Source organism: Betta splendens, chromosome 5 (genome assembly GCF_900634795.4).
Source record: "Betta splendens chromosome 5, fBetSpl5.4, whole genome shotgun sequence".
Lineage (NCBI taxonomy): Eukaryota > Metazoa > Chordata > Actinopteri > Anabantiformes > Osphronemidae > Betta > Betta splendens.
Genome location: NC_040885.2, coordinates 8,586,994 through 8,611,794, shown reverse-complemented (window position 1 = coordinate 8,611,794; position 24,801 = coordinate 8,586,994). Strand labels below are relative to the sequence as shown.

Here is a 24,801-nt window from a genome sequence, read left to right as displayed (position 1 = left end):
AGAGAACCGACTGGGACGTGAGTAGGTGTTGGTGTACAGCTTTGGCAGCGAGTACAATAAATAATCACGTCAGAGAGTCAAGAGTAGTTATTAATACTGGGCTATTAAACGTCATGGTGATAGCAGCTCCAGCAGTAGCAGCTATTCCAATGCTGCTATTAATAGTAGCCAGAGTGACAATTTAATTGGCGCATAACTAAACGTCTTCCCAAGTCTGCCCTTCATCAAACTGATGATATGTCAGATAATATTCAAAATAATGTTCAATGTTCAAAATATGTATATAGTTTGATTAGATTCTGTCATCTGTGTCATCATATTACTGTTTCTCATCTGACAGTGGACTGGGTTGGCTGATGACTCATTTTCAACTGTAACTAGGTAACTATTACGTTAGTCTCCACCTTGTTTTTTCAGCTTTGGCAATGTATTAGCTAATTTTCCTGTTTAGATGTACCATACAACATTTCTAAATATAACCAGATTGCCACATCCTCAACACTTCAAATATGCTGTTGCCAGTATTGTGTGTGTTGTTCTACATCTGAGTTCTATAGATAAAAGCAAAGTTCTACCTTTTATGCATAATATGCCTATGTCTCGGAATACAATACACACAATAATAATGTGTTTGATGCTGCTTCTTCAAAAATACAGAAAATAAAGAATACAAATGTGATACAAAAATCTTTCCTATATAATATAGACATGTTAAACAAATAGTTGTCATTGTGCTGCCAAAATCAATAGCCACAGAAATACACATATTTACATAATGTTATTTGTATTTACATTCTCCATGGTCTGATGATTGGTTAGTCATTTGTAACGTGGAGTTATAACCTGCCTCTCGCTAGACTGCATGAGTGAGTGAGTGAGTGAGTGAGTGAGTGAGTGAGTGAGTGAGTGAGAGAGTGAGTGAGGGTTATATTTATTTTTATCCCAAGAAAGTTTTGTAACTGCCTAGATGACAATTTACCGTAAGAATTGTCCATTACTGTGTATTTAATAACTAGCAGCTGTGTCAGCTTGTCGCGGTGTAGTGCTCCATCTAGTGGATTACATTACTACAACCACCGAGTTCATGTCACAAAAAAGGAAAACACAGGTGTACATTTGGCCTGACATCGCTAGAGTTGATGTCGTAACAGTTGGAGTACATGATATATATTGTTCTTGTTTATATGTACTTGTCCAAGTAAGGCACAGTTCTAATTAAAAAGCGACGCACCCATATACGGCAGAAATGTTTGCAGTTCCCAACTGGTTATACAAGTGTGTTCATGAGGCCGATTAGGAGCAGAGATAAGTGGGTGATGGGTCAAACTCCTTTCCCTGCAGTCAGTCGCCCAGACGCTGGGTGGCGCTGTGCCGTAAACGCAGCCGTGTTCTGGCCCAGTCGGCCGCTCTTGTGCTCGTCGGCGCTGAGCTGCTAGTTGCCTAGTGACGACAAACTATCGACGGCTGCAGTTTCCTGCGTTTTCAAAAAGTCTCCACGACTGGCGTTGAGCTAGCGCTACGTTTTCCAGCCAAATTTGAGGTCGTGAACTCGTCGTTGCGGCGGGAGCATGGGGTGAAAAGGCGCCGCGAGTGCCGTGTAGCTTCTGAGCGTTTCAGGCCGCTGTGCTGATGAGTTGATAAGAATGATGAATAATTATATTTTCATCAGGGTGGTTGGCAAAGGGAGCTATGGGGAGGTGAACTTGGTCAAAAACAGGACGGACCGAAAACAGGTGAGAAACTAGAAGCATATCGCTTCCAAGAGTCCAGTGCACTCGTCAAACTACATTAAGTTTGCGCTGTCAGCTGCTTATTGGCGATGGACGCAACCAAGATCAGCTAGCGTTAGCGTCAAATTAATAAGTTGCTGAAAACCTCACCAAGTTGATGATCACTCATACGTGATGTTTGAGATTTTTTAAGCTAAATAATTTCAAAACATCAATTGCCCGTATATACAGTAAAGGAAGAAGAATATATCTAGAAGACGATAAATATTAAATAAACTCCTTTTCTTTGCTTTAGTCGTCAATCAGCATAAATAATGTGGCAATTCAATTGTGATATTAGTTACTATTATTAGTTTTTTTTAGCTTTTTTGCACACTTGGATACTTGAATGATCTGCGTGTTTTGATTTCTTCCCATGTGACTGTGCATTTTGTGTTTGTTTCAGTATGTTATAAAGAAGCTGAATTTAACCACGTCCTCTAAGCGGGAGCGACGAGCAGCGGAGCAGGAGGCTCAGCTTCTGTCCCAGCTGCGACATCCCAACATTGTGACCTACAGGGAGTCTTGGGAAGGAGACGACTGTCAGTTGTACATTGTAATGGGCTTCTGTGAGGGCGGGGACCTGTATCACAGGCTTAAACAGCAGAAAGGGGAGCTCCTACCTGAGCGGCAGGTAGTGGAGTGGTTCGTCCAAATCGCCATGGCACTCCAGGTAGTTTATTACAATATTAAAACTGAAGCATTTATGCAAGGAATTAATGTCTAAAACACTATTTGTGTTTCTTTGCTCTGCAGTATTTGCATGACAAGAACATTCTTCACAGAGACCTTAAAACACAGAACATCTTTCTGACCCAAACTAACATCATCAAAGTGGGGGATTTAGGCATTGCACGAGTGTTGGAGAACCAGAACGATATGGCCAGCACACTCATAGGAACCCCTTACTACATGAGCCCGGAGCTCTTCTCCAATAAGCCCTATAACCACAAGGTATTTAATTTGTCTGCTGTTATTATTGGTAGATTATTGGTTTATGGTAACTGCTTTACTATTCTTTTTTTCCTATAGTCAGATGTGTGGGCTCTAGGTTGCTGTGTGTATGAAATGTCCACACTGAAACATGCCTTCAATGCCAAAGATATGAACTCTCTCGTCTATCGCATTGTAGAAGGAAAGGTGGGTTTAATGTGTATGTTATTAATTAGCCGATTTAGGTCAGGAATGAGCTGTGATTAGATTTAATGTGTACATTCTTCTTTACATTGAATGTTATTTTTCAGAAAAAATAATTTCCCATTTAGTTTTCTGAGTCTTAAATTCTTTTTATTTTTTTTAAGAAAATTACTTAATTTATCTTAGATGTCTAGACTATTGGTTTGCACTGATTTGCAATTTCCTCATCAGTTGCCACAGATGCCCAGCAAATATGATCCCTTGTTGGGAGACTTGATCAAGAGCATGCTGTGCAAGAGACCTGAAGACAGGCCTGATGTGAAAGTTATCCTCCGACAGCCCTACATCAAAAAACAAATTGCCATGTTCCTCGAGGCCACCAAGGAGTAGGTCACAGCAAAACTGCTTCCTTTTAGGAGTTTAACTCATTTATTGTTATTATTATTTATTTTTCATTTTTGGTTGATTTTAATATTGGAAAAATCTTTTCAGATTTTCTTAATTGCTTATTACTTTACTTTTAATGAATTACTTTTGCATCTTTCCATCAGAAAAACTGCCAAGTCAAGAAAAAAAGTTGTGAGTGGCAGTGGGGATGGTAAAGCAACCAGTTCTTCATCTGTGGTGTCACGCCAGGAAAAACCTGAAAGGCATACTTCAAGTCCCCAGTCTGATCCTCTGGTCAGGGTGAAACGGGTGAGTGACTGAAAATAATGAGGCAGGTTTTACATACATGTTTTTCAAATAGCTATTAATAAAGATGTTATGGTATTTTTCCAAAAATTGGGAATAATAAAGTTGTATTCTTAGTATTTGTAAAATTAATACATTAGCAATTCATTTACTTTTTTGTTTATATTTCAGTTCTGTGGCCAAAGCATTTATTTGTGGTTCTTATTTTATCATCCTCAGAAAGATGAGAAGTCACAGCAGCATAAAGTGCAGAACAGTGGCAACACTTCAGTCAAAGCATCTGAATCTCCAAAAGCCTCTTCACCTGATGCTCTAGAAGGCAGCTGTGCATCCCTGGCAACTGTTAGCAACATTAGTATTGATATCCCACCGCAGAAGGACGAGGACCTGTTGAAGAGACAGGTGCAGGGGCCCCAATTAATTGTCTCACTTCAACAGCCAGGCAATGAACATGTGACACACAGGATAGACAAAGGAGAAAGGAAACCAGATCTATCCAGCCCTCCCTCTCCTGTTAAAGCCCCTCTAAAGTCTGTATCAGGTGTTGCCAGTAGGGGAGAAGAAAAGAGGAGGGCATCCAATGGGCTCGTGGACAATCTGCCACAGGCTGGGCCTGTCTTTCGGGACGACCAGATATCAGTGGAGGCAAGGAATGATACCATGGACTTACTTAAAGAAGCTGAAAGGCAGAATCCAAAGCTAGAAGAGGAAAAAGCAGCAACTTTTTGTATCCCAGAGAAAGGATCTGTACACAGATCTAACGCAGAAAATAATGGATCGGCTGTGGACATTACACTGAGAAATAAAAGCGACATGCCTCTTAGGAGAGCACTAACACATCACCCAGATACCTCAGATGTTCAAGTAAGTATTGATAATCTGTCTGTCTCTCATTACACATTAATTCCGCATTAAAATTATTTTATGTCTGTGCAGGACTTAGAGTCTACTGAGGACCTATTAAAGCCGTTTCCTTCAGTTCTGGTGAGAATTAAAACTTTTGTTCTCATTGTTTCTACAACACACAGTGGATTTTGAAAAATCTTTTGTCTTCAGGAACCTGTTCAGGAGGAATCAGCCTTTCCATTTAACAAGCCTGGTTTGAGCACTCAACTGCAATTTTCATTAGAATCTTCTATGTCACAGCAACATAAAAGGAAGAATGAAAGAAAGACATACCAAGACAGGAACAAGGTAAATTTAACTTTGTCACGGTGTTCTATTATGGGATCATAATGTTAAAAAAAAGACACCTTTGGGCTTAATGAGATTTGTATGTTCCTGTGCCTTCATATAGTCCAAGCTGGTTGCATCTAGACCTTTACCTCCAGCTCCGGTTGAGAACATAGCTGTGGAGGAAAGGAAGAGGAACAGGAGGTGCAATGAAAACGAGAAAGCTGGTGAGGTCACGACGTCTACATCAGTTAGTTCCTGTAAAGATGGATTGTCACAGCTGGCACAAGTGAGTAGAATCATGCACCTGATGTTTACACCGTATACAGATGCATTACAGAGCATTTGGATCAATGTGTGTAACATAATAATTAACTTAATCATATTTTTGAAAACTAAGCTCATTTTAACATTTCAAAACCAGCGACTAATTAAACTAATGTGTAATTTAATTTTAAAAACAAATAGATAATTTAAAGCTTTGTTAGACAGTTTCATTCTTATGAAATCAGCAATGTCATTTTTTTAGGATCGTCCTTTATCTGCTAGAGAGAGGAGGAGGCTGAGGCAATCCCAAGACAGTGCCAGTCAACCAGGTACTTGCTGCCTTATCTTGCTTAATTCAGTCAATAGTCAATATTAAAATAATAAATCATTTTTTCCCTTTTTTATATATTTTTCTCTCCCCAGGTTTTGGAGCTATAAGAAGAGCATCTTATGATGTCACTGGTACCAAAGCTGAGCACTATGATGTCTCAGTTACCTCAGTCTCAGACTCTGACACCATCTCTGACACCAGCAACAAGGTATTAACTAAGCTAAATATGATTATATTAAGGCAGTTTCTAATGTCTACAGTACATTGTTACAACAGTGAAATATGTTTGGTTACAGCGAAAAAAGCTGCTGGAACAAAAGTCAGATGAAGATGAATGCAGCTCATCCACCAGTTCCACAGAGCATTCAGAGAGAGACTGTGGGGAGAGGTTAGAACTATAACACCTTCCACCCGATTTTAAAATGATCAATTCTGAAGGGTTCATGTTAACATATTAATGATTCAGAAATTAATGGTTATGATTTATGGTTTGTAGAAAGACAGAATCCAGTGACATGCAGGAATTAGTCAATATGATGACCCAGACTTTAAGAACGGATGTTGGAGACTATGAGAAGCTGGAGGACAAGGGCCTGGATTCTACGGCAATGCCAGAATTTAAACTGAACAGAAAGTACAGAGACACTCTAGTTCTTCATGGGAAGGCTCGAGAGGAAACAGAGAAGTTATCACTTAGTCAGATACCAATAGGTGAGATATTTTGATCTTTATTTTGGAACTTTGTTGATTTTGGTGCTAATTAGTGTGTTAACCTTTTTGTTGTTTATTAAGCCTCCACATCTGGACCAGCCAAGATAAGGAGAGCCATCGAACGACTGAGAACAGACGTGTTGAAGGGCCTAGGGGTGAAGCTGCTGGACAGAGTGCTAGAGATCATGGATGAGGAGGATGATGATGTTCAACGAGAAGTATGCATTTAAAGAAATAGTCATACCAAATAATAATTAATATTGCTGAAAAAACTGTGACTAAATTTAATACCTTCGGGTGAAATGGAAATTACATAAGAGAGCCCTTTTCTTCAATTGGTTTGGGTCAATGCAATATATGAATATTTTTATTTGTGCTCAGATATTTGTAAACATGACTAAGCATAATTTGCACTGTAGGTTAGACTGTTGTTTAATAACTTAATGCTTTATAATGAGCATGTATGATATTCTGTTATGTAAATATACCTGTCTATATATGGTGTTATTTTTTGGAACATGAACATTTACTCAAGTTCTTATTTTACTTATTCGTTTTCTAAAGCAAAACTGTTTCATGAACTGTCTCACTGCAGGTGTGCCTACGTAACCAGATGGGGAATGAGAAGTACCAAGCGTATGCTGTGATGGTGAGGCAGCTGAAATTCTTTGAAGATATGGCCTTCAAGGTTTAGTCACAAAAATGCATACACTGTATGGCGTGGTCTGCCAGCATGTAATGGACATTTAGCAGGCAATCATGCGTGAATGACTTATTAGAGCGCAACAAAATTAATCCTGCAATTTTCAGGATTCCTATGCAAAGAGTTGAGTCATGTCATTCTACTTGCTGTACCAAGTACTTGTTTATAATGCAACCTAGATTTTAATTAATCTTTTACTTTTGCTGTACCTAGACACAGCTCTTTTTGCTGCTTTGTTCTTTTGGATACACAATGTCTTGCAGATGCATTGTAGATATTAACATTGAGTATTTCTAATAAATTCTGATTTTGTTTACCCCCCGTTTTCTATAATAATGAGCCGTAAATAAAACAAGCACTATACAAACACAACACAACTGAATCTTTGTTTGCACAACATGAACAAAGCACTGCCACAAATGTAAATACAAATAAAAACATTCTATTCATATACAGACTGTAGCAGATGTTTATTATTGACATAACACTGTAACAAAGTTCTAAATAATCTTTGACATAAAAAGGTGTACTAAAACCAGGCAGGGACAGCCAATTTATTTGTGTTTCTTCTTCTTGAGACTTTCCTGTGGTTTTTGCACCACCTCTGTATTGGGCTCTGGTAGAACTGGCTGCCAGGACAGAGGACTTTTTCTGTACATTGGCCACGGCGGCAGGGTCAACTAAAGGCAAAGACAAAACAACAATTATGGACTAGTAGCTGTTGTTAGGGCTCATTAGAAGAAGGTTTTACAAAACTATAAACCGGACAACAACCAACAAGCTGCAAGTGCCTAACTGAATCAATCTCTTCAATAGTCAATGACTATTAATCTAGCATAAATGTACATGATGTATTGTTCCTTACTGGACAAAAAAACCTTACCACACAGGACACCGCAAAACCAGCCAAAACAATGTACACTGTCCAGCCAAACTGTTCAATGATCAATCCATACACGAATCCAATCACCTGGAAAGAAAACAAAAAGAGGATCAGTGAACCAAAAATACAACAGCACTCAGACAGGATGTCTTGAATTGCTAGTCTGCATGTGTTACAGTTAGTTACCGCTGAGACAAGTATTATTCCCTGGAATATCTGTTCGGCCAGCTTTTGGCCTTTATAATCCTGCAACACATGTGCACAAGAAAAGCATTATTAAGTATGAAGTCAGTACAATGTAAAGCGAGCGTAGACGATGGCTCTGTCTTGAAATAATATCAAAGTAAATGTGAGGAGTGTTTCGAAAGCAGTAAAATTTAAAATTTCAGTAGCTCGTTTAATAAAACCAAGTAACTTTACTGATGTCCAGCTTCCGGGATCCACGTGATAAAATAGGTGACAAATTACAGTGAATGTGAAAATACATTTGTTTTAGCTTAATGTGATAAAATAGCTCATTGGCTGTGGCAGCTGTTAGCGCTCAACAGGCTAACGTGCTATCGCTTAGCATTAGCTTAAAAAAAGCATGAATGAAACAAAGACTACTATACTTTTGCATCTAATAAGCTAATTACTCTTACCATGTGTGTGGGGATGGACTTGAATATAGACAGCATCTTTCCACTTCAAACAACCAACCATAAACGGACGAAAATTGAGCCCTGAAAACAGTTTGACTTCCGGCTTCTAAAAGAGACGTCGTATTATGAAGGACCCTTTTGCTTTTCGCAGATCTAACGGTAATGCGGAGGAGTTAAATAGCAAACGCTCCAATCTCTTTTCTTATCGAGCAAGTTAGTTGTCTATACAACTGCCTTGGTAAAAATTTTAAGTCTTCGCTGCATTTTAACATAATATTTTTAGTTTATATTTCCATAAATCAACACATGGTAAAATATATAATATGAACTGTAGCGATAATATATTTTTGTACTCGTAAATTAGGCTACTGTGATTTTTTTAATTCAGGCAAACGTGTGGCCATCTTTTACGAAGAGCGGCCGTGATGGAAGATACACTTGATGTTGAGTTGGCAGTTTGGCTGCAGGCTTAAACTACAACTCCCGTTACGTCTGCTTGCTATTTTCTGATTTACCGTCTCCCGCGTTGTGTAAACTAATTAATTGTTGTATGAGCTTAGAGTTAAAGCCTATGGTTTGCAAACGGTGTGGTTGTGAGCTTATGCGGTCGCCACGCAGCAGAGTTTACCTGAGTCCACCTTAGCCCGACAGCTAATACAACCAGTCGGTGGTTATTTTGTTTGGAATTTCGCTTTGATCAGACCTGTTGAACGGACGGATGAGGCCGCTATCATGACTCTGAGGAGAGGTGAGGCAGCTGGTACATGCATGTCTGTAACATGCCTGTTATTGTGTGTAGATAACACAGCGTGGGGCAAAGCGACTCAACAGCTCACGCCGACACTGACTAACGCCTGCTCTTTATCCTGTCTCGTAGTAAACGTGATAATCCTCGTGCTGTTGGCTGTAGCCTTCTTGATCATAGTTCAACGAAACCTCCTCAACTTGAGTGACTTCTTGCACAAGGAACATCCAGGTGTGTTTGTGCTTGTGCAGTAACTTGGAACCGTGGTGAAAATGTCTATTTTATGCCCAAATTCATTGTAATTTTTCCAAATGTACTTTGATCCAGATGCAGCAGCAGTTCTGCCATTTGAGTCTGAGCTGTCTCCAGACCTGGGACTAGAGCTGGTGAGGAAAGGGGAGGAGATACCCGTCCTCATCACGGCTGCTGAGGAGAGACTCGGTGCTGTGGTTGCTGTCATGAACAGTGTCTACCAAAACAGCAAAGCCAACGTGGTTTTCACCATTGTGACCATGAATGACACAGTGGATCACCTAAAGTAAGGCAGTAAAACAAGCTTGAGTTGACACCATTATTTTGCCATTACAATAGTTTTGTGCTTTAAGGAAGGTGACTTCCCTTTCCCCTATTTGATTTTAGCGATGTAGCTTTGTTTGACATAACATTTTTTTTTGTTTTATCAACAGAACGTGGCTGAGCAGGACAAAGTTGAAAAATATAAAATTCAAAATAGTTGTTTTCAACACTAAGATTTTGAATGGGAAGGTATCCAAAGATCCTCAGACCCTACAGGCTGCAAAACCGGTGAGACAACTCAATATGTCGTCACTTTCCCAGAATAAATGTGTCCATGCAGTTCTTCAGCTCATTCTAACCATATTTTATTGATATGTTTTCCAGTTAACCTTTGCTAGGTTTTATTTGCCTGCATACGTGCCTGATGCAGAGAAAGCCATCTATTTGGATGACGATATCATTGTACAAGGTATTCTTGGTGTTTTCTTGCCCCATATCATGTATGTATAATGTAATAAAGAATCGTATAGCTGTAAGTACAATAACCTATTCAATAGATTTTGTCTGTTCTCTTGGACCTCAGGGGACATTCAGGAGCTTTATGACACCAGCCTCAAACCAGGACACGCAGCTGCCTTTTCAGATGACTGCGATTCAGCATCTGCCAAGGGCATTGTTCGAGGGGCTGGGAACCAGGTGAGCGGGTGTCCAACTGCTTTCAGCTATGGAAACTTATAATATGGTAACAAATGTATTTGAAATTTTGTTTTTAAATAGAATAACTATATAGGTTTCCTGGACTTCAAAAAGGAGTCCATCAAGAAGCTGGGGATGAGGGCTAACACCTGCTCCTTCAACCCTGGCGTCATCATCGCCAACTTGACTGAGTGGAGGAACCAAAACATTACCTGGCAGCTGGAGCACTGGATGGAGCTCAACACACGGTCAGCGGTCAAGTAAAAACACACCTTAGTTTTTGAACTGCTGTGTCATTTTGTGGTAATGTCTCCTTCTGCAGGGAGGACCTGTACAGTAAAACACTGGCAGAGAGCATCACCACCCCCCCACTGCTCATTGTTTTCTACAAACATCACTCTACCATCGACCCCATGTGGCATGTTAGACACCTTGGTAAGTCCTCCCACAGAACAGCTCGATTTATTCATTTTAAGTAAAGTGTAAAACAGTGACAAACAATGTTTTTCAGGTGTTACTGGTGCCGGAAACCGTAACTCACCACAGTTTATCAAAGCTGCCAAACTCCTTCACTGGAACGGACACTATAAGCCTTGGGGGAGAGCGTCCGCCTTCTCTGATGTTTGGGACAAGTGGTTTGTTCCAGACCCCACAGGAAAATTTAGTCCTGTGAGAAGACATGCAGGGGACAACTAAACCTAAAGTGTATTTCAGGCACCTTTTGACCAGCCCTGTCCCGGCAGGACTACGTCTTGTTACCTCAGGAACTAAATAAGGCCTTTAGCTTGCCACCCTATTTGCATTCTGCCCTGGAGACTGTTGTTCCCTTGATGACACACAATTACCTTTATCCTTAACCCTGTGCATTGTTGTTGACCTGGTACACATGGTGGTGTTTGACTATCAAACCCCCAATTAAGGTTCTAATGTTTTAGCAATGCAATTGTCTTACTTTAACTCACTGCAATACTTCCTGTGGAAAAATGGATATTAGCTCTAGATAACAGTTAAAACCAAGCTCTTTGCAGTCAGGTTAATTGGCCCCAGATGTCTAACTATGCCACAAGTGAACACTATGTTCTGCCTAATGGTTAACTGTGTTTCAATGCTTTTATGTCAATTCCAACACAGATAATCTTTACACTAAATTTTCATACTCTTATACCTTTGTTAAACCTTTTTTTACATTTTCCTTGCTGGTGTAAAAGTCATTTTTGTAAAATAAAAGCCCAAATTTTATCCTTAGAGTTTTCTTTTATTTAAGATTGTCTCCCAAGAATAATTGTAAAATGTTCATGCAAAGCAGTTGCACTTTTTTCAGTAATTTAGAATGATCCACAATGAGCTGATTTAATCTTTGTAAAGTGTTTATTACATTTATAGGTTGTCTATATACAGTATTTTTTGATTGGGGGCAGAAACTGATGTTTCATGATAAACATGTAGAAGAAATCCAGATGTATATACATACACAACCACGAGTCAAAGCCACACACCAAACGATAGTTTTTGTTTAATTAGTCAACTGGCAGGACAAACATCTGTTGTAGGCTCATTTAAAGTCTGTGTTGAAGTCATAGGCGTCATCAGTGACAACTGTAGATAAGCTGATGTCCATGGGGACAGGATGAAACTGCACTTTCCCAGGTTTCACTGCAAAGACAAGCCAAGATGTAAACACCACAAAATTGATGCAGATTTGCAGCAATATGAAACATGAAGGGAAACTCTGAATTGGATTTACCTTTGAGAGATTTCTTTTGTGGCATCTCTAGTTCTTCTGTTGTATTTTCCTCATTGCCAGTTTGTTCAGGCTGCAAGAACAACAGATGTTTCAGCTATTTAAATTCCAATAAGTCTCTAGATACAGATTTATTTTAGTCACGCAAAAAAGTCCAGGCAGCAGGATCAGAGTTGGATTAGAAGACATCATAAACAACTCAGCTTGCATTTTTGTCCTCATTTCCATGCAGCCGGACCGATTTTATTATTAGAATCAGCTCCTTTTTCTAAAATCTCAGCAAAACATACATTACCTCATCCTTCACTGCTTCACTCTCTGAGGCAGCCGTGCCAGGTTTGTCCTCTGATGCACCACTGACATTCAGCAGGCCTGCAGTTGGGCCCTTGGAGATGAAACCTATACTGCTGGCTTGGTTTGGGAATTTTACACCTACAAGAGAAATCATGTCTTAGCTACAGATAACGTGTCTTTTGGCCTCCAGAGTTTAAATCCCACTACAATTAAGCTTGGCTATACACTATAATATGAATGAACTAGACAAAAACTGAACAACACCGATTTTCATCATTTCCCTGATCAATGTTTTCACAGATATGACATCACCTATACTGAATCCTGTATACTCACCCTTCAGAGTATCCTCATTCCCTGTTTTCAATTTGTTTAGATCCCACCCTTTCTGCATTTCAGTGACCACAGCGTCAGACAGGTAGGCAGGACGGCTAATGGTCTCTGGTGCTTTGATGTGGTAGCTCAGCTTGGCTCTGAGAACACAGCGCAACAAGCAAATGAGACATTGTTTTATTTTGTTTAGCTAATATCCATATTGACTGTTTACAGTTATGCTGGCTCAGTGTTTGGATCAGAGTTGGATTATTAGTCTCCATAATGAATCCAGAATTGCATTTTGTCCTCATTTCCACACAAATATCCAGCAGCTGGTTAACCTTTCTTACTTTAGGAAAACACAACTACTCACCCTGTCCAATCAGCAAGGAAAAGAACGGCTGCCTTCTCAGTGTTAGGCACGCCACCCTTCTGCAGATCATTCCTCCTTTTGGCAAATAGGGTCAGGAATTCCAGTGAGTTTCGGAAGTCTGGAACATTGTACTGGAGCATTATCTGAAACAGGGAGAGCAGAGAACCTGAACGAGAATGTCCACATGCTACCAACATTACAATATATTTCTCTTCAGTGGTGTAAGCACTCCCTACCTGGGTCTTATCACACTGCTTAAGAAGACTCCTGACAGCTTCCAGCACACTTTCCCTGCCCTCCTCCACCTGCAGGCTCCTCAGAGCCATAGAGACTGCTGGGTTGGATGCTGAAGCCACGATTCCTGGGCTGTCTATTAACTTCACGTTCTTCAATATATGCACCTCCTGCATTGATCTGGAAATAGTGGTAAAAATGGAATGAGCAGGTATGTTACAATAATAAACAATAAATAAAATAATTAATGATTTAATGAGAGCTAGTCTTTAAATTCTTTATTTTTCCACTCACCTTGTGCTGCCTCTCTTCACATCAACTTTGCAGGCCAGAACCTCCTTCATACTGTTGATGAGACTGCTCTTCCCCACATTAGGAAAGCCTGAGGGTAGAAAAAGGGTGGTGTCACATCTGAAGATCCATATACACAAACTGAAAGCAGATAAAAGCAGATAAATCATGTAAAAATTAGTTAACTGAATAGAAGTACTTACCAACTACACCCACTCTGAGAAAAGGCTGATTGTCTGTGTTGATGTTAGCAGAAGCGTAACTTGCAAGCAGTTCAGTGAGACAGGTCTTCCCAAAGCAGACTGCTCTTTTAGAACTGTCTAGAATTTCATTGGAGGGCACTATCCTCCTCCTCTTCTTCTTTTCTTTCTGATGAAAAAGAAACGAATGAATGTCCTTTAAGTAGTGTTCACATATAAGCATTTATTTAGATGCGCTATATTAATTTTGTTCACAAACACACCTATCAGCTCTGTTTAGTACAGAGTGAGTTGATCAGGTGGTTTGTTTGTTACTGTTGGAGGCTATAACCAGTTATAACAGCACAACACAAGCTGCTCAACCTTCTCAGTCCTCCTTAGATTAAAACAGTCTCTCTTCATCATAGTATGATCATAGTAAAAAAAACCTGTGTATAGTTATTCATTCATTTTATAACAATGAATTCACAACTGGAAACATAAATTAAAGTGCATCAAAACAAGTATGGTCTGATTTTGACATCAGACAAACTCAGCTTTTACATGCACGCCTATATTCTGCAGGGTCAAGGCTTTGTTTAAATCATGAATATGTAAAATGCAACTCATACCACTGTTTTGTCTCGAATCTGTGTTGATGCTTTGAAGGCCACAACTGGAAAGTCTTCTTGTAAACAATTAATCCACTTCTCCACATTTGCCTTTGGTACAAGATCTACATAGAAACAAACATAGTAAATCCAAAGATATATAATTTATGATAATCATGGTTCCACATCCTTGCACAAACTCATACACAACAGGTTTATGCAATGGATAAATATTGTATATTTACCTATTTTGTTCAAAACCAAAAGGAGTTTCTTGTTGCCTTCCCTCTGAAGCACAGCCTCCTCCAGCTGTGGACACCTGCACCCCAGCGGGTCCCGTGCGTCAAGGACTTCTATTACTACATCAGATGCATCAATTACCTAAAGAGGGGCGTAAAGAGAATTTATGTCATTTTTGATTAACACCATTTCTGGCAACAGAATGACAATATTGTCTTACCTTGTTTAATTCGGCACAAAGGAATCGTTCTGAGCTTTTGCCTGATGCATCCCGTTTATCTGAAGACTTCCCTTCCTCCTGTACGAACACGACATGAAACACTAGTCAACATCAGAGTGATTACTGTGCGATTTTACAGTGGCGTATGGAGTTTGCCTCTTACTTTACGGGCTTTTTTGGCCTTCGGTTCTGTTTCTTTACTTGCAGCCTCCTTTTCATTCTTCCTCTTCTTCGCTCGCTCCTCTTTTTTAGCCTGTTTTATTTTTTCTTTTTCCTCTAAAATCTATGACAAGAATTTCCTTGACTTAAAAAAAAGGACAAACCCGTTCGTGATACAAATGCATAGGAAGCACGAGTGACAGCCAACCTGTAGCCTCCTCTCCTCTGCCTCCCTGAGCACCTCCTCTTTAAAGGGGGCACTGCTGGGCACTCCGGGATCCTTTTTCGACCGTTTGCTCAGTCCTTTCTTCTTTGCCTCCTTTTTGAGCTTTCTGTTGTGCTCTCGGACCTACACACAAAACAACTGCGTGTAATTCACCTTCGTGCTCGCACGAATGTGTGTCAAACATGTTAGAAACACGAGCAGCGATCATATTAATTAATGTTGGTTAAACTTACCTTTTTCTGTATTTTAAAACGTTTGGAACACGACAACCGCTTACTCGCTTTCCTCAACTCTGTAAGAAAAATATAAAATATATTAAAGGTTGACTAAACGCTTGGCGAAGCACGAAGCTAAAGTATAGGCTATTTGCAGCCATTAGCTTTAATAATGTTAAGTAATGTAATCGAATTCAGTCTTGAATATTTTGTTTACCTTAAGTCAAAATATAGCTTATATAGTGTTATATAAAATTGCTAACGCTATGTAAATTTACTTACTTGGTCGTTTCATGACTAAGCTGCTGATCTGCCAATGTGAATGAAATGCTCTCACACGTGGAGAAGCGCACAAGTGTGGCGTTATGTCACTTCCGCTTCAGCGGCGGAAGTAGCTGTCGTAATTTTATATTGCGCCACCTGCTGAACCGGAGGAGGAAGGTTTGGTACATGCTCTTGATGTTTTGCTTTTCTGTCTTCAATAATTGATAATTTAAATATAAACAGGTCTAGTTATTACACAGAAGGTCAATATGTAAATAGAAATAAAAATAAATTTAAAATACATTTTGTCAGATTGACTTCTCTAAATAAGGAATAACTGGGGCGACCAAAATATCCATAGTCCATCCATAATATTATTTTATGGAGCCCATAAAATAATATTAGCAATATATATGGTAACGTTTTAACCCACATCTCACAAATGTGTAGTTGCATTATCTGTTGGTAATCTATATGTTTCCCTATGGGTAAATAAAGACCAATTATGACTAATTACGACTAACTAATAATGTAACCATTCTGCGGGGAAATCATTTCATTTTTCTAATGACCTGTGAAGTAGTGTGATAACGTCAAAAATAAGCACTTCACCAACAAAATAAAAATAAGGGATAAATTATTTGCATAGATCTATCATCATGACAACATTAGTAAAACAAATGCTGGGCCATGTCAGTCTGTATTTTATCTTAGTTTGTTATCATTATTTGTGTTACTTCACCTCAAATAATTAGGAAAAAGGTCAGTCATGTTTGGGATTTAGGACGGCATGGACTTTATCAGAATTTAAACGAAGAAGAAGAAGAAGAAGAAGAAGAAGAAGAAGAAGAAGAAGAAGAAGAAGAAGAAGAAGAAGAAGAAGAAGAAGAAGAAGAAGAAGAGCTACTACTATTACTACTACTCCGGGTCACGTGATTGGGTCGAGCATCTTTTTTTTGGTCCATTTTGGATGAGGCAGAAGATCCGTGCAACCCAAGAAAATGACCAAACTGCAGTTCTTGAACGTCTTTTTGACAGAGCGACTTATGCTTGCAGCGCAGGAGATTTATAAGTCTGTCGAGGACACGATTTTGGAGTACCAGGAGGAGATAGCGATCAGGGAGCGGGAGAACGACCATCTGAGACGCAGGCTGCGAGAAGCTGGGATTGAAATATGGCCAGGTTAGCTCCGCTGAAAGCTAACGGTGCAGCTGTTGCCCTTTATGTTGTGAGCCCATGGGACGGTCTTATGCTGGGCTGCGTACTGGACAAACACCAAAGACACGGACCAATGCCGCCACAGTCCCCAGCAAGTTAACTTTGGGGCGATGGGGAGCTAGTTGGCGTTAGCTGTTATTGTGAGCGGCTAACACGTTAGCAACCTTTGTTCGTTAGCCAATCGGCTACTTTAGCTGACTAGTGTGATAAACCCTGGCTAGCATGTAGCTGTATTTCGGTGCTCCTGTGCATTTTAAACCTTTGGTTTGTTTATTAGAGACACGCATCGTTCGCATGCTGTCAGTGTTTGCTTACTGCAGGTTTCAATCATCTCTTCAGCGCGTATAGGACTAAAACGGCTCCATGGGATGCTTCAAATAATGAGGCTCATGAATGTGTAAAACCGATATTTCAGTTGTTTTATATTAACTACCTCAATGTTTCCTCTGAGTAAGCAAACTTGCCCTGATATTATAATATCCTGCAGCAACATCACATAGGTTCGTACGTCCTTAATCCAGTAAAATGTTAAGTTTCCAGCGTCAGAGCAGAAGTGTCACATTGCTTTTAATTTTAAGGAAAACTGCAACCACTTTGTTTTAGTTAATGAAGTCGTCAGTTAAGGCAATTGGATATGAACATATTTCAGCAGTAAACAAGGTAATCCTATGAAATGCTATTTGGCAGATGTGCAGTCTGAGCCAGGTGCACGTGTGTGCTTGCTGCTGAGTTGTAAACAATGTCCGCTCAGCATCTCCCTCCTGTTGTTTTGTCAGATCGCCCGTCTATGGCACTGTTGGAGGAAGAGGATGGCGAGCATCCACGGCGTGAATGGAGTCCGAGCATGGGTCACGAAGAGCGTATTCCCATACAGATCAAGGACAAAAGAGACCTCCGGACCAGTCAAGGAGATGATCACCTTCGCGGCCATGGCTCTTGCAGCACACCAGAGAACATGTTTACTCCCCCGCGTGTTGCTAATGAGTATCCTCAGGATGGCCCTCATACGTCCAGCCTCCCTCAGAGCGGCGGCGGGGTGGAGAACAGGGAACGGGATCCTGGATCTCGAGGCGCAGCGAGGCATGTGAAGGCAGAGAGTGGTGGAGGCCACAGAGGCGCTGCCTCTTCCAACAGCGGTGCTCAGCCTCTCGCGCCTGTCAACCCAAACTGTTCAAACGAGAACAACATTGATATTATTGGGGTAGAGAATGGGGGACAGATGGTTGGTGGCAAGGGAAACGGGACTGGAGCTAACCGAGCACAACCCCCTCACATGCGCAACCAAGGAGCCAATGCCGTGGACTGCCCTCATCAAAAGTCCCCACTGCAAGGCCACATGTCGTCCTTCTGCTGCAAGGTTTGTGGCGAGGCGTTCAGTCACATAGGCCACCTGCACGTTCATGTGCAAGTGCACACGCGGGAGAAGCCTTACCGATGTGGCGTGTGCGGGAAATGCTGCAGCTCTTCTGGCAGGCTCCAGGAGCATCAGCGCAGCCACACGGGGGAGAAGCCGTTCCGCTGCCAGATTTGTGGCAAGGGCTTCACGCAGATGGCTCACCTGAAGGTACACATGAGGATCCACACAGGCGAGAAGCCGTACAGTTGCCCGGTATGCGGGAAGTGCTTCAGCCGCTCAGACAAAATCAAAAGGCATCTACAGACCCACAGCCGTGAGGGAACGTATTTCTCAGGGCAATGATGCCGGTGTTTTTGTCAAAACACCCAGTTGGAGTCATACTGATGGGGGAAACAAGCAAAGCTGCAGTCGCTGCCACTAGGACAAGCTTTTCTCTTCCTTTTTTTCCATGAACTAGGGATTCTGCTACTGTTAGATTTTTTAAACTAACCTAATACTCCTCCGTACCATAGTCCCTCTGTAGGATTTGTATAAGCCAGTTTAGTATGTAATTTACATAATTTTGTATTGCCACTGAATATTAAATCTCTTGAGACACAATTTGAGTTATTAGCTAGCTTTTTGAATAATGTAGCATTTCCTTGGTCATATAATTAGCATGAAGACGTCTTCCACACATGCCTTGAGTCAGAGAGGCATTAAGAAATGCAGCACAGTCACAGCTCACCCAGGCACTTGAGTTCATGCTTACTTTGAAACTTACAGACTTATCGTTTATTTTCTAACCATTCTTTTAGGACCTAAAATGAATTCATTTTTTGTGATTTTAGGATTGTAAGTTGACAAACTTGTTTTCGGACTTAGCAGCCAATGTAAAAATAGTGAATAAAGGGAAACGGTGAACTGTGGACTGATTTTATAAACAAGGAGGTGTCTGATCTGGCATGTTCCTCTTTTAGTTTTTACCTTTATTTTCACTCAAGCCTCTTTCACATGTGCACCCCAGACTGTCTCCAGAGGATCGTGTTCGTTTTCATACATGCACGGACTTCACCTGTTTGAGGTGCATTCTTGTTTCAGGGAAATATTGCATGTGCATGTGAGAAAGGGGCTTTGTTTGTTCACCGTGCCGTTAACTGGTTGCAGAGCTAAATACTGCCGGTGTCAGCAATGTTTTCCATTAAAATATGGACAAATCTGAAGTGAGACTGTTGTGATACATGATGTGATATTCTGTAACATACCACTAGTCTTGATCTGCCATGCATTTTGTGGTGTCTCTATTGATGCACTGTAGCATCTGTCCCACGTCATGCAGAAGCTCACTTTATAAAAGGGCCGTACAGTATTAACTGAACCTTTGTGTGATATATTATCTCACAGGTCTCAGTCTAAAAAACGTTCACCAGTGTTTGCACCAGAGTAGTCTTTCACATGTGAGGCATCTTTAAGAGTGGCCTCAGCACTAGTTTGTTGTGGGATCAGGTGCTTCCTCTGCCCATCTTGGACTGAACCTGCGGAACCTCTAGTTACCGTTTTTCCTCTCAGGACTAATGCTGCATTCATTACCCGCGCCTTTAAAAAAGAAAAAAAAGCTCAGGGTTTGTGGGGATTCTCCACTGAATTCGTCCCTGCTTGTTGCAGAAATAAATAACAACTTGTAACCGATTTTTCCCCAGAAAGATGAAGTGCATAACGTGATGCATTAAGAATGTGAGGCGATCCACTACATGTAATGAATGCAGCATAAGATGGCGACAGCACGTCCTTTGAGCTGACCAGCAGTCCTCCACTCAGTCTTCTCTGGGACACCTTAGCTCTCCCAGCACACATTCTAATGTACAGTGTTGTATCATTGCATATTAAATGTTATTTTTAATAAAGTAGTAATTGCGTATCAAATGTAGCATTGTGTTGTAATTTCTGTTAGCCAGGCATGAGTTACAGTATTTTTCTGTAGTAGCAGATGTACAACACCTGGTGGTGTGCTTTCCATTTTCAAGGTTTTGAGTGTGAAGAGGATTTGAAACATGAATGGCCTTTATGGTTAAAAACATTCGGTAAATTCCTTGCATGGTAATGTGTGTATCAGTTGTGATTAGTGGCCTGTTTTTTTGCTTAATGCACAAGGAAGGAGGTTCAAATAGAGGTTATGCAGCGTATAATCACTTAGAACGTCTTCGTGAAATATGCTTTTCAAGACTTGCAGAAAAACTCACTTCATTTCCAGATATTTATCACCGGCCCAATAATTGATGTTGTTTACATGCAGGTGATAAAGGTGTTTGCCTGCAGCACGAACCGAGACAAATCACTAAATAAAGACGTAACCAGTGAAAGTCAAACACCTGCTATTAATCTGCAGGGAGACGCTGCCTCCCTCACCGTGCACCCGGGCGACGGTGGATGCACACAGCAGGAAGCAGCCAGAGGACCGGCCCTGATGCGGCTCATATGCTGCAATTCATTTGCTAAAATTTAATTTCCAAAGCTTTTAAACGGAGGCACGTCAGAAGTTTTCTGCTTTGTTATTATGTGATTACATTACCCAGTCACCGGCAATCAAATCTGAACCAGGGAGCGCAATCAGCCACGAGAATGACTCTGTGGAGGAATTCTGTCTAATTACAGTAACATCCACAATGTCTGCAACACAGAGCCATTAACCATCCATTTGTCAGTAATAAAAGGTGGTCTATGAAACACAGTCATCAAACATGAAAAAATATTTGAGGAAGTAGAAAATATGAATTTTTAACGCATTCTAAATGTTATGATGCCTTAAACATCTGACACTTTTTGTTTTGTTCTATCACAAATTTTATATTTTCAACCTGGCTTTTTCATTTTCTCAATTTCCCTACATCGAATGACAGAACCAGAATTACTGTGTGTCTATTATCCACAGTATATAAACATCAATTGCATCTGGTCAAGCACGTAGTTTAGAGCTTATTTAGGATTTCAACAACCATCATGAAAAATGTGTTATAAATATAAAAAAACAGCAGAATCAGCAAACTGCTTGTCCTTCATTTATAACATTTCTAAAACTATCAGTTTTTAGGCTGAATGACTCACATGGTTTCACTTATTGCATCACGTAAAGTGCTCAGAGTACAGTTACTGGAACTAAAGCGATTCTGTCCAGCAGCTGATGTATACGATCTACAGCCGCAATCCACTGCAACAAATGGACTGGTCTTGGACTGGACGCTGCACACGTCACACGGAGGCAACAATGTGATCAATCACCACATTCTTAGGATCTAAAAATAGCCGTGATATTTTGGAATCCATGCGGGGCTTCAGTGTGTGACAGCTTTTGATTGATTGAGTGATCAGAGACACTTCTCCAGGGACCGGACCCACAGTCCAGTTTAGGCATTCAGCGCCGGTGGCGGCTCGCAGCCCACGAGGATCGCATGACGAGTAATTGTGGTTTGACCAATTTCATATGTAACAGGACCAACATCAAGAATCAGCATCAGAAAAAATAAGCTAATAAGGTGCTTTAGCTTCATATTTAATGGACCGACCAGAGGAACATTGATCTTCTTCAAAGGCCAGATTGTTTCTGTAAACCATGAAAAGGCAAAAAAAAAATCCCATCAACTTCCAGACAGACGTCAGAGTTCAAAGGTCACAGAAGGACCCAGCCCTGCATGGCTAATCTAACAGAATCCAACAGTCACCGTGGACAAGAGCTCACGGTGACTGTTCATCCGCTCCAGTCATGACAAACTTGAGATTCATCAGCCGACAAAGATGAGTTTGAACAACAATAAAATAGTTCTGTCCCTGACGATTGCCGTGTAACACTCGAGGTTAATTTATAACCTAAATATTTATGTTGGCTTGTTTGCAGCAGCTGTGGAAATATGTTCAGTCCGCCGCGTTTCTGGCACAGACTGAGCGTTGGCGCGTTGTGTGTTTTCACAGTCACCGACGCTGAGCCGCTCATTCAAAGCAGCTGCTGAGGCTGCGGCGGCCGGGGAGGAGGAGGAGGAGGAGGAAGAGGAGGAAGAGGAGGAGGAGATACGGAAAACCGCCTCAGCGCTGTCGGGACGCATCCACTTCCAGAAAGTCAGAGCTCTCTCTAAGTCTGCAGCCTGGTGACGGAACCATCCCACGGAGGCTCTGAACCCCAATGACACAGAACCACTTCCATACTGTGGCCTCTCGCTAGAAAGGAACGCCTCATCGTGAGTTCATCTGGGCATGAGCTCAACCCAGTCATACCGTATCATAATTCCCGCACACCTCACGTCCCCCGCGTCGTCTGGCCTGTCTGACGGGGGGAAACGCTGGGATTACGTCTGCCTCCCCCTGATCCCCTTCATCTCCATCGCCGCTGCCTCTGAAGGACTGTGGAAATGAAAGCATATATTGTGTGCCGGCAGCAGCTTAAGTGACTTTAGGGCCGGCCAGACGGGCGGCTAGTGACTAATGAGGTGCTCCCAGGCAAGTGGAAGGCAACCGGTCACAAGTCAAAGGCCGCCGCTGCTCCCGGCGTTGAAAACAGGCTGGATCTGTCTGCTCTGAATTAGACGAGTGCGTAAAAGCAGCTGCTTTAAAAATGGCCCACTTTGGCTCGGACCTCATCCGTCACCGAGGCCCAGCCCCTCGTGCTATGAAAAACCTAAGCTTTACACTAATGTGGTGCCATGTGGAGTAATTACTGTATGGAAGATCTTTCATTACATGAAATTAATTAGCCCTTAATAGGATTACAAGCCTCCAGGACCCACTTGTGTTCAGAGTCCTTCTACCAGCACCTTTAGGAAACAGCTGAGGGCTGTGAGATGCTACCGGTGCTTAAAAAGTGCTTAAACATGTGTCCTGTGACGGGTTCTGGTGTATTTACGTCACCAAGGATTCAAGAGAAATGTGCAGTATCTGGTTTCATTTCCACTAAACACACACACCAGAAGCCGGGAAATCACAGCCCTGCTGCAAAAACAACAAACGCGGATGACTCTTTGTAGGGTTATTAGAGACGAGGCCGGACTCTCCTCCCTGTTTCATTTTTCCCCCTCCCCCGTCCTCTCTCTCTCTCTCTCTCTCTCTCTCTCTCTCTCCCCCTCTCTCTCTCTCTCCCTCTCTCTCTCTCTCTCTCTCGCGCGCGCCGCCGTATTTCACCGCGGTCTCTTATCGTTGACAGCGGCGCACAGGTACAGTCTGAGGCCATTATTCTTTACGGCCGCACGCTTGCTCATATTTCTGAATGCGCTATCCGGGCAAACAGGGAGATTGGTGCCACTTTGCACCTACAGCGGCGGTGATCACCTGTAAGTGGCCGAATAAATCACCGCCGCCCGGCGCTTTATGACGCCGTGAGCGACGGCAAATTAACGGGCAGTGACAAAGGTAAGATTTAGGTGCTGGAGGATGAGGTAGGTCTGATGCTTGTGCTACGGGACATGTGTTACTACAAAATAATACTCCCAGTACAAACTCACTGCTTGTTTGTCCCCTCTCGCATCCATCACCCAATGCAGCATCATCTTAAGAAGGAGCATCTAAAAGCAGAAACATCGTGGTGGTTTTATTGGTCCATACTGGAGACTATTACTGGGACCTGCTCGCATCCGGCTCCTGCCCATCACTCACACAGTGCAAAACATGATGTCCTTTTACCAAGATCTTTTTATGGCCTTTCTGCTTCACTGGGTAGTTTAAAGTGGAGGGAGGCACAGGGAATGGAGGGAGGTATGGATGCGTGAGTCACACGCTGTGTGCTGTGACGCTCCTCTCGCTAAATGTTGTGCTTTCAGGCCTTGGTTTTCTCACGAGCTGATATAAAAAGGGGGGTTTAGTCTAATTGAAGGCATTTGGAGTGATTCGCCAAGAAGATGCGTCACCGCGGTCGGAGAAACGAGTGGAATCACGACGTCTGTGAGAGAGGCTGCACTGAGTGACTGAGGTGGGACGAGGGGAGGGGGGGGTGACAGAGGGGGAGAGGGGTTGTGGTTCACCGGCCACCGAGTTTACTGGGCCTCATTAGAGATGGAGTTTCATAACACACTAACGACCCGCTGCTTTGGCCCTCGTGGGCCGAGCAGGTTCAGCGAGGCCAGACTTGGATGAACGCATTAGGATTAGAGGGAGCCCCACGCGGGTCCAGGGGCCTGTTCCTAGAAATAAATTGTCCTGATGTAAGAGTTCCTCTGGAAGTCGATAACCTGGAAAGACCAAGCCAGCATATGAACTGGCCTTTGTCCAGGAGAGGAGAAAGGATGTTAGTGAGTGAAGTGAGCCGCTGCACCTCTGCTGCAGGACGCTGAAAAAGCTGCAGGGTGGAAGGTGGAAGACAATGCATGAAATGTTACTCAGTGAGAAATATTCGCCACCATGAAGAAAAATAAAACAAAAAGAAACAAAGAAGTGCTCGCTGTTTGAAATGTGGAGTCACTCATCAAAAGAAACTGCAGTCGTTGTAAACAGGTGTTTAGAGACGACAGCTTTGCTGCTAATGAGACGCACTTAGAGAATATTTATTATGAAATGAACTTATAAGTTCACTGCTGCATGAAGGACTCATCTCTCTCTATCACCCTCTGGTTCAAGGCCAGATGCATCAGGCTTCATATACTTAA

The 24,801-nt window shown here is 41.8% G+C and overlaps 5 protein-coding genes and 2 non-coding genes across 7 annotated transcripts; 3 read left to right on the top strand and 4 right to left on the bottom strand.

The window, feature by feature from the left end:
- The first annotated feature begins 1,421 nt into the window (after positions 1 to 1,421).
- nek4 (NIMA-related kinase 4) lies at positions 1,422 to 7,100 on the top strand. The gene is made up of 16 exons (XM_029151093.3): positions 1,422 to 1,733; positions 2,176 to 2,442; positions 2,526 to 2,723; positions 2,802 to 2,909; positions 3,138 to 3,292; positions 3,458 to 3,602; positions 3,819 to 4,463; positions 4,536 to 4,583; positions 4,656 to 4,793; positions 4,897 to 5,061; positions 5,302 to 5,368; positions 5,463 to 5,578; positions 5,667 to 5,758; positions 5,867 to 6,081; positions 6,163 to 6,299; positions 6,677 to 7,100. Exons 1-16 carry the CDS (start codon positions 1,644 to 1,646, stop codon positions 6,773 to 6,775), a joined length of 2,685 nt encoding a protein of 894 aa, XP_029006926.1. The 5' UTR covers positions 1,422 to 1,643; the 3' UTR covers positions 6,776 to 7,100.
- Positions 7,101 to 7,235: 135 nt separating this feature from the next.
- On the bottom strand, positions 7,236 to 8,468 carry spcs1 (signal peptidase complex subunit 1). The gene is made up of 4 exons (XM_029151097.3): positions 8,309 to 8,468; positions 7,854 to 7,913; positions 7,668 to 7,754; positions 7,236 to 7,464 (listed from the first exon to the last, which is right to left on the bottom strand). Exons 1-4 carry the CDS (start codon positions 8,342 to 8,344, stop codon positions 7,339 to 7,341), a joined length of 309 nt encoding a protein of 102 aa, XP_029006930.1. The 5' UTR covers positions 8,345 to 8,468; the 3' UTR covers positions 7,236 to 7,338.
- A 236-nt stretch (positions 8,469 to 8,704) lies between these two features.
- glt8d1 (glycosyltransferase 8 domain containing 1) lies at positions 8,705 to 11,510 on the top strand. Its single transcript, XM_029151095.3, has 9 exons — positions 8,705 to 9,056; positions 9,186 to 9,284; positions 9,381 to 9,591; positions 9,740 to 9,857; positions 9,954 to 10,038; positions 10,153 to 10,265; positions 10,347 to 10,513; positions 10,588 to 10,700; positions 10,777 to 11,510. Exons 1-9 carry the CDS (start codon positions 9,041 to 9,043, stop codon positions 10,959 to 10,961), a joined length of 1,107 nt encoding a protein of 368 aa, XP_029006928.1. The 5' UTR covers positions 8,705 to 9,040; the 3' UTR covers positions 10,962 to 11,510.
- Positions 11,511 to 11,758: 248 nt separating this feature from the next.
- On the bottom strand, positions 11,759 to 15,785 carry gnl3 (guanine nucleotide binding protein-like 3 (nucleolar)). Its single transcript, XM_029151094.3, has 15 exons — positions 15,646 to 15,785; positions 15,382 to 15,440; positions 15,131 to 15,271; positions 14,927 to 15,046; positions 14,764 to 14,841; positions 14,549 to 14,684; positions 14,325 to 14,428; positions 13,717 to 13,882; positions 13,517 to 13,604; positions 13,225 to 13,402; positions 12,989 to 13,131; positions 12,637 to 12,773; positions 12,302 to 12,438; positions 12,010 to 12,079; positions 11,759 to 11,918 (listed from the first exon to the last, which is right to left on the bottom strand). The coding sequence occupies exons 1-15, from the start codon at positions 15,656 to 15,658 to the stop codon at positions 11,818 to 11,820; spliced, it is 1,671 nt and encodes a 556-aa protein (XP_029006927.1). The 5' UTR covers positions 15,659 to 15,785; the 3' UTR covers positions 11,759 to 11,817.
- Positions 12,859 to 12,931, bottom strand: LOC114856445 (small nucleolar RNA SNORD19). Its single transcript, XR_003786077.1, has one exon. It is a non-coding gene; the product is annotated as a small nucleolar RNA SNORD19 (small nucleolar RNA).
- Positions 13,968 to 14,091, bottom strand: LOC114856447 (small nucleolar RNA SNORA47). The gene has a single exon (XR_003786079.1). It is a non-coding gene; the product is annotated as a small nucleolar RNA SNORA47 (small nucleolar RNA).
- Positions 15,786 to 16,486: 701 nt separating the features above from the next.
- LOC114856144 (zinc finger protein 135-like) lies at positions 16,487 to 20,108 on the top strand. Its single transcript, XM_029151856.3, has 2 exons — positions 16,487 to 16,809; positions 17,622 to 20,108. Exons 1-2 carry the CDS (start codon positions 16,629 to 16,631, stop codon positions 18,542 to 18,544), a joined length of 1,104 nt encoding a protein of 367 aa, XP_029007689.1. The 5' UTR covers positions 16,487 to 16,628; the 3' UTR covers positions 18,545 to 20,108.
- Positions 20,109 to 24,801: the final 4,693 nt, after the last annotated feature.

Bases quoted from the DNA above. Each gene is read 5' to 3' on its own strand.
- nek4 (XM_029151093.3), top strand. From the start codon at position 1,644: ATGATGAATAATTATATTTTCATCAGGGTGGTTGGCAAAGGGAGCTAT. The intron at 2,910-3,137 runs GTGGGTTTAATG...TTTCCTCATCAG, and splicing joins ATCGCATTGTAGAAGGAAAG to TTGCCACAGATGCCCAGCAA. The intron at 5,759-5,866 runs GTTAGAACTATA...TATGGTTTGTAG, and splicing joins GAGAGAGACTGTGGGGAGAG to AAAGACAGAATCCAGTGACA.
- spcs1 (XM_029151097.3), bottom strand. From the start codon at position 8,344: ATGCTGTCTATATTCAAGTCCATCCCCACACACATG. The intron at 7,755-7,853 runs GTAACTAACTGT...TTTTCTTTCCAG, and splicing joins GAATAATACTTGTCTCAGCG to GTGATTGGATTCGTGTATGG. The intron at 7,465-7,667 runs GTAAGGTTTTTT...CTTTGCCTTTAG, and splicing joins GTTTTGCGGTGTCCTGTGTG to TTGACCCTGCCGCCGTGGCC.
- LOC114856144 (XM_029151856.3), top strand. From the start codon at position 16,629: ATGACCAAACTGCAGTTCTTGAACGTCTTTTTGACAGAGCGACTTATG. The intron at 16,810-17,621 runs GTTAGCTCCGCT...TTGTTTTGTCAG, and splicing joins TGGGATTGAAATATGGCCAG to ATCGCCCGTCTATGGCACTG.
- glt8d1 (XM_029151095.3), top strand. The intron at 9,858-9,953 runs GTGAGACAACTC...TATGTTTTCCAG, and splicing joins CCCTACAGGCTGCAAAACCG to TTAACCTTTGCTAGGTTTTA. The intron at 10,514-10,587 runs GTCAGCGGTCAA...CTCCTTCTGCAG, and splicing joins TGGATGGAGCTCAACACACG to GGAGGACCTGTACAGTAAAA.
- gnl3 (XM_029151094.3), bottom strand. The intron at 13,883-14,324 runs GTATGAGTTGCA...CTTTTTCATCAG, and splicing joins AGATTCGAGACAAAACAGTG to AAAGAAAAGAAGAAGAGGAG. The intron at 12,439-12,636 runs GTGAGTATACAG...TTTCTCTTGTAG, and splicing joins GAATGAGGATACTCTGAAGG to GTGTAAAATTCCCAAACCAA.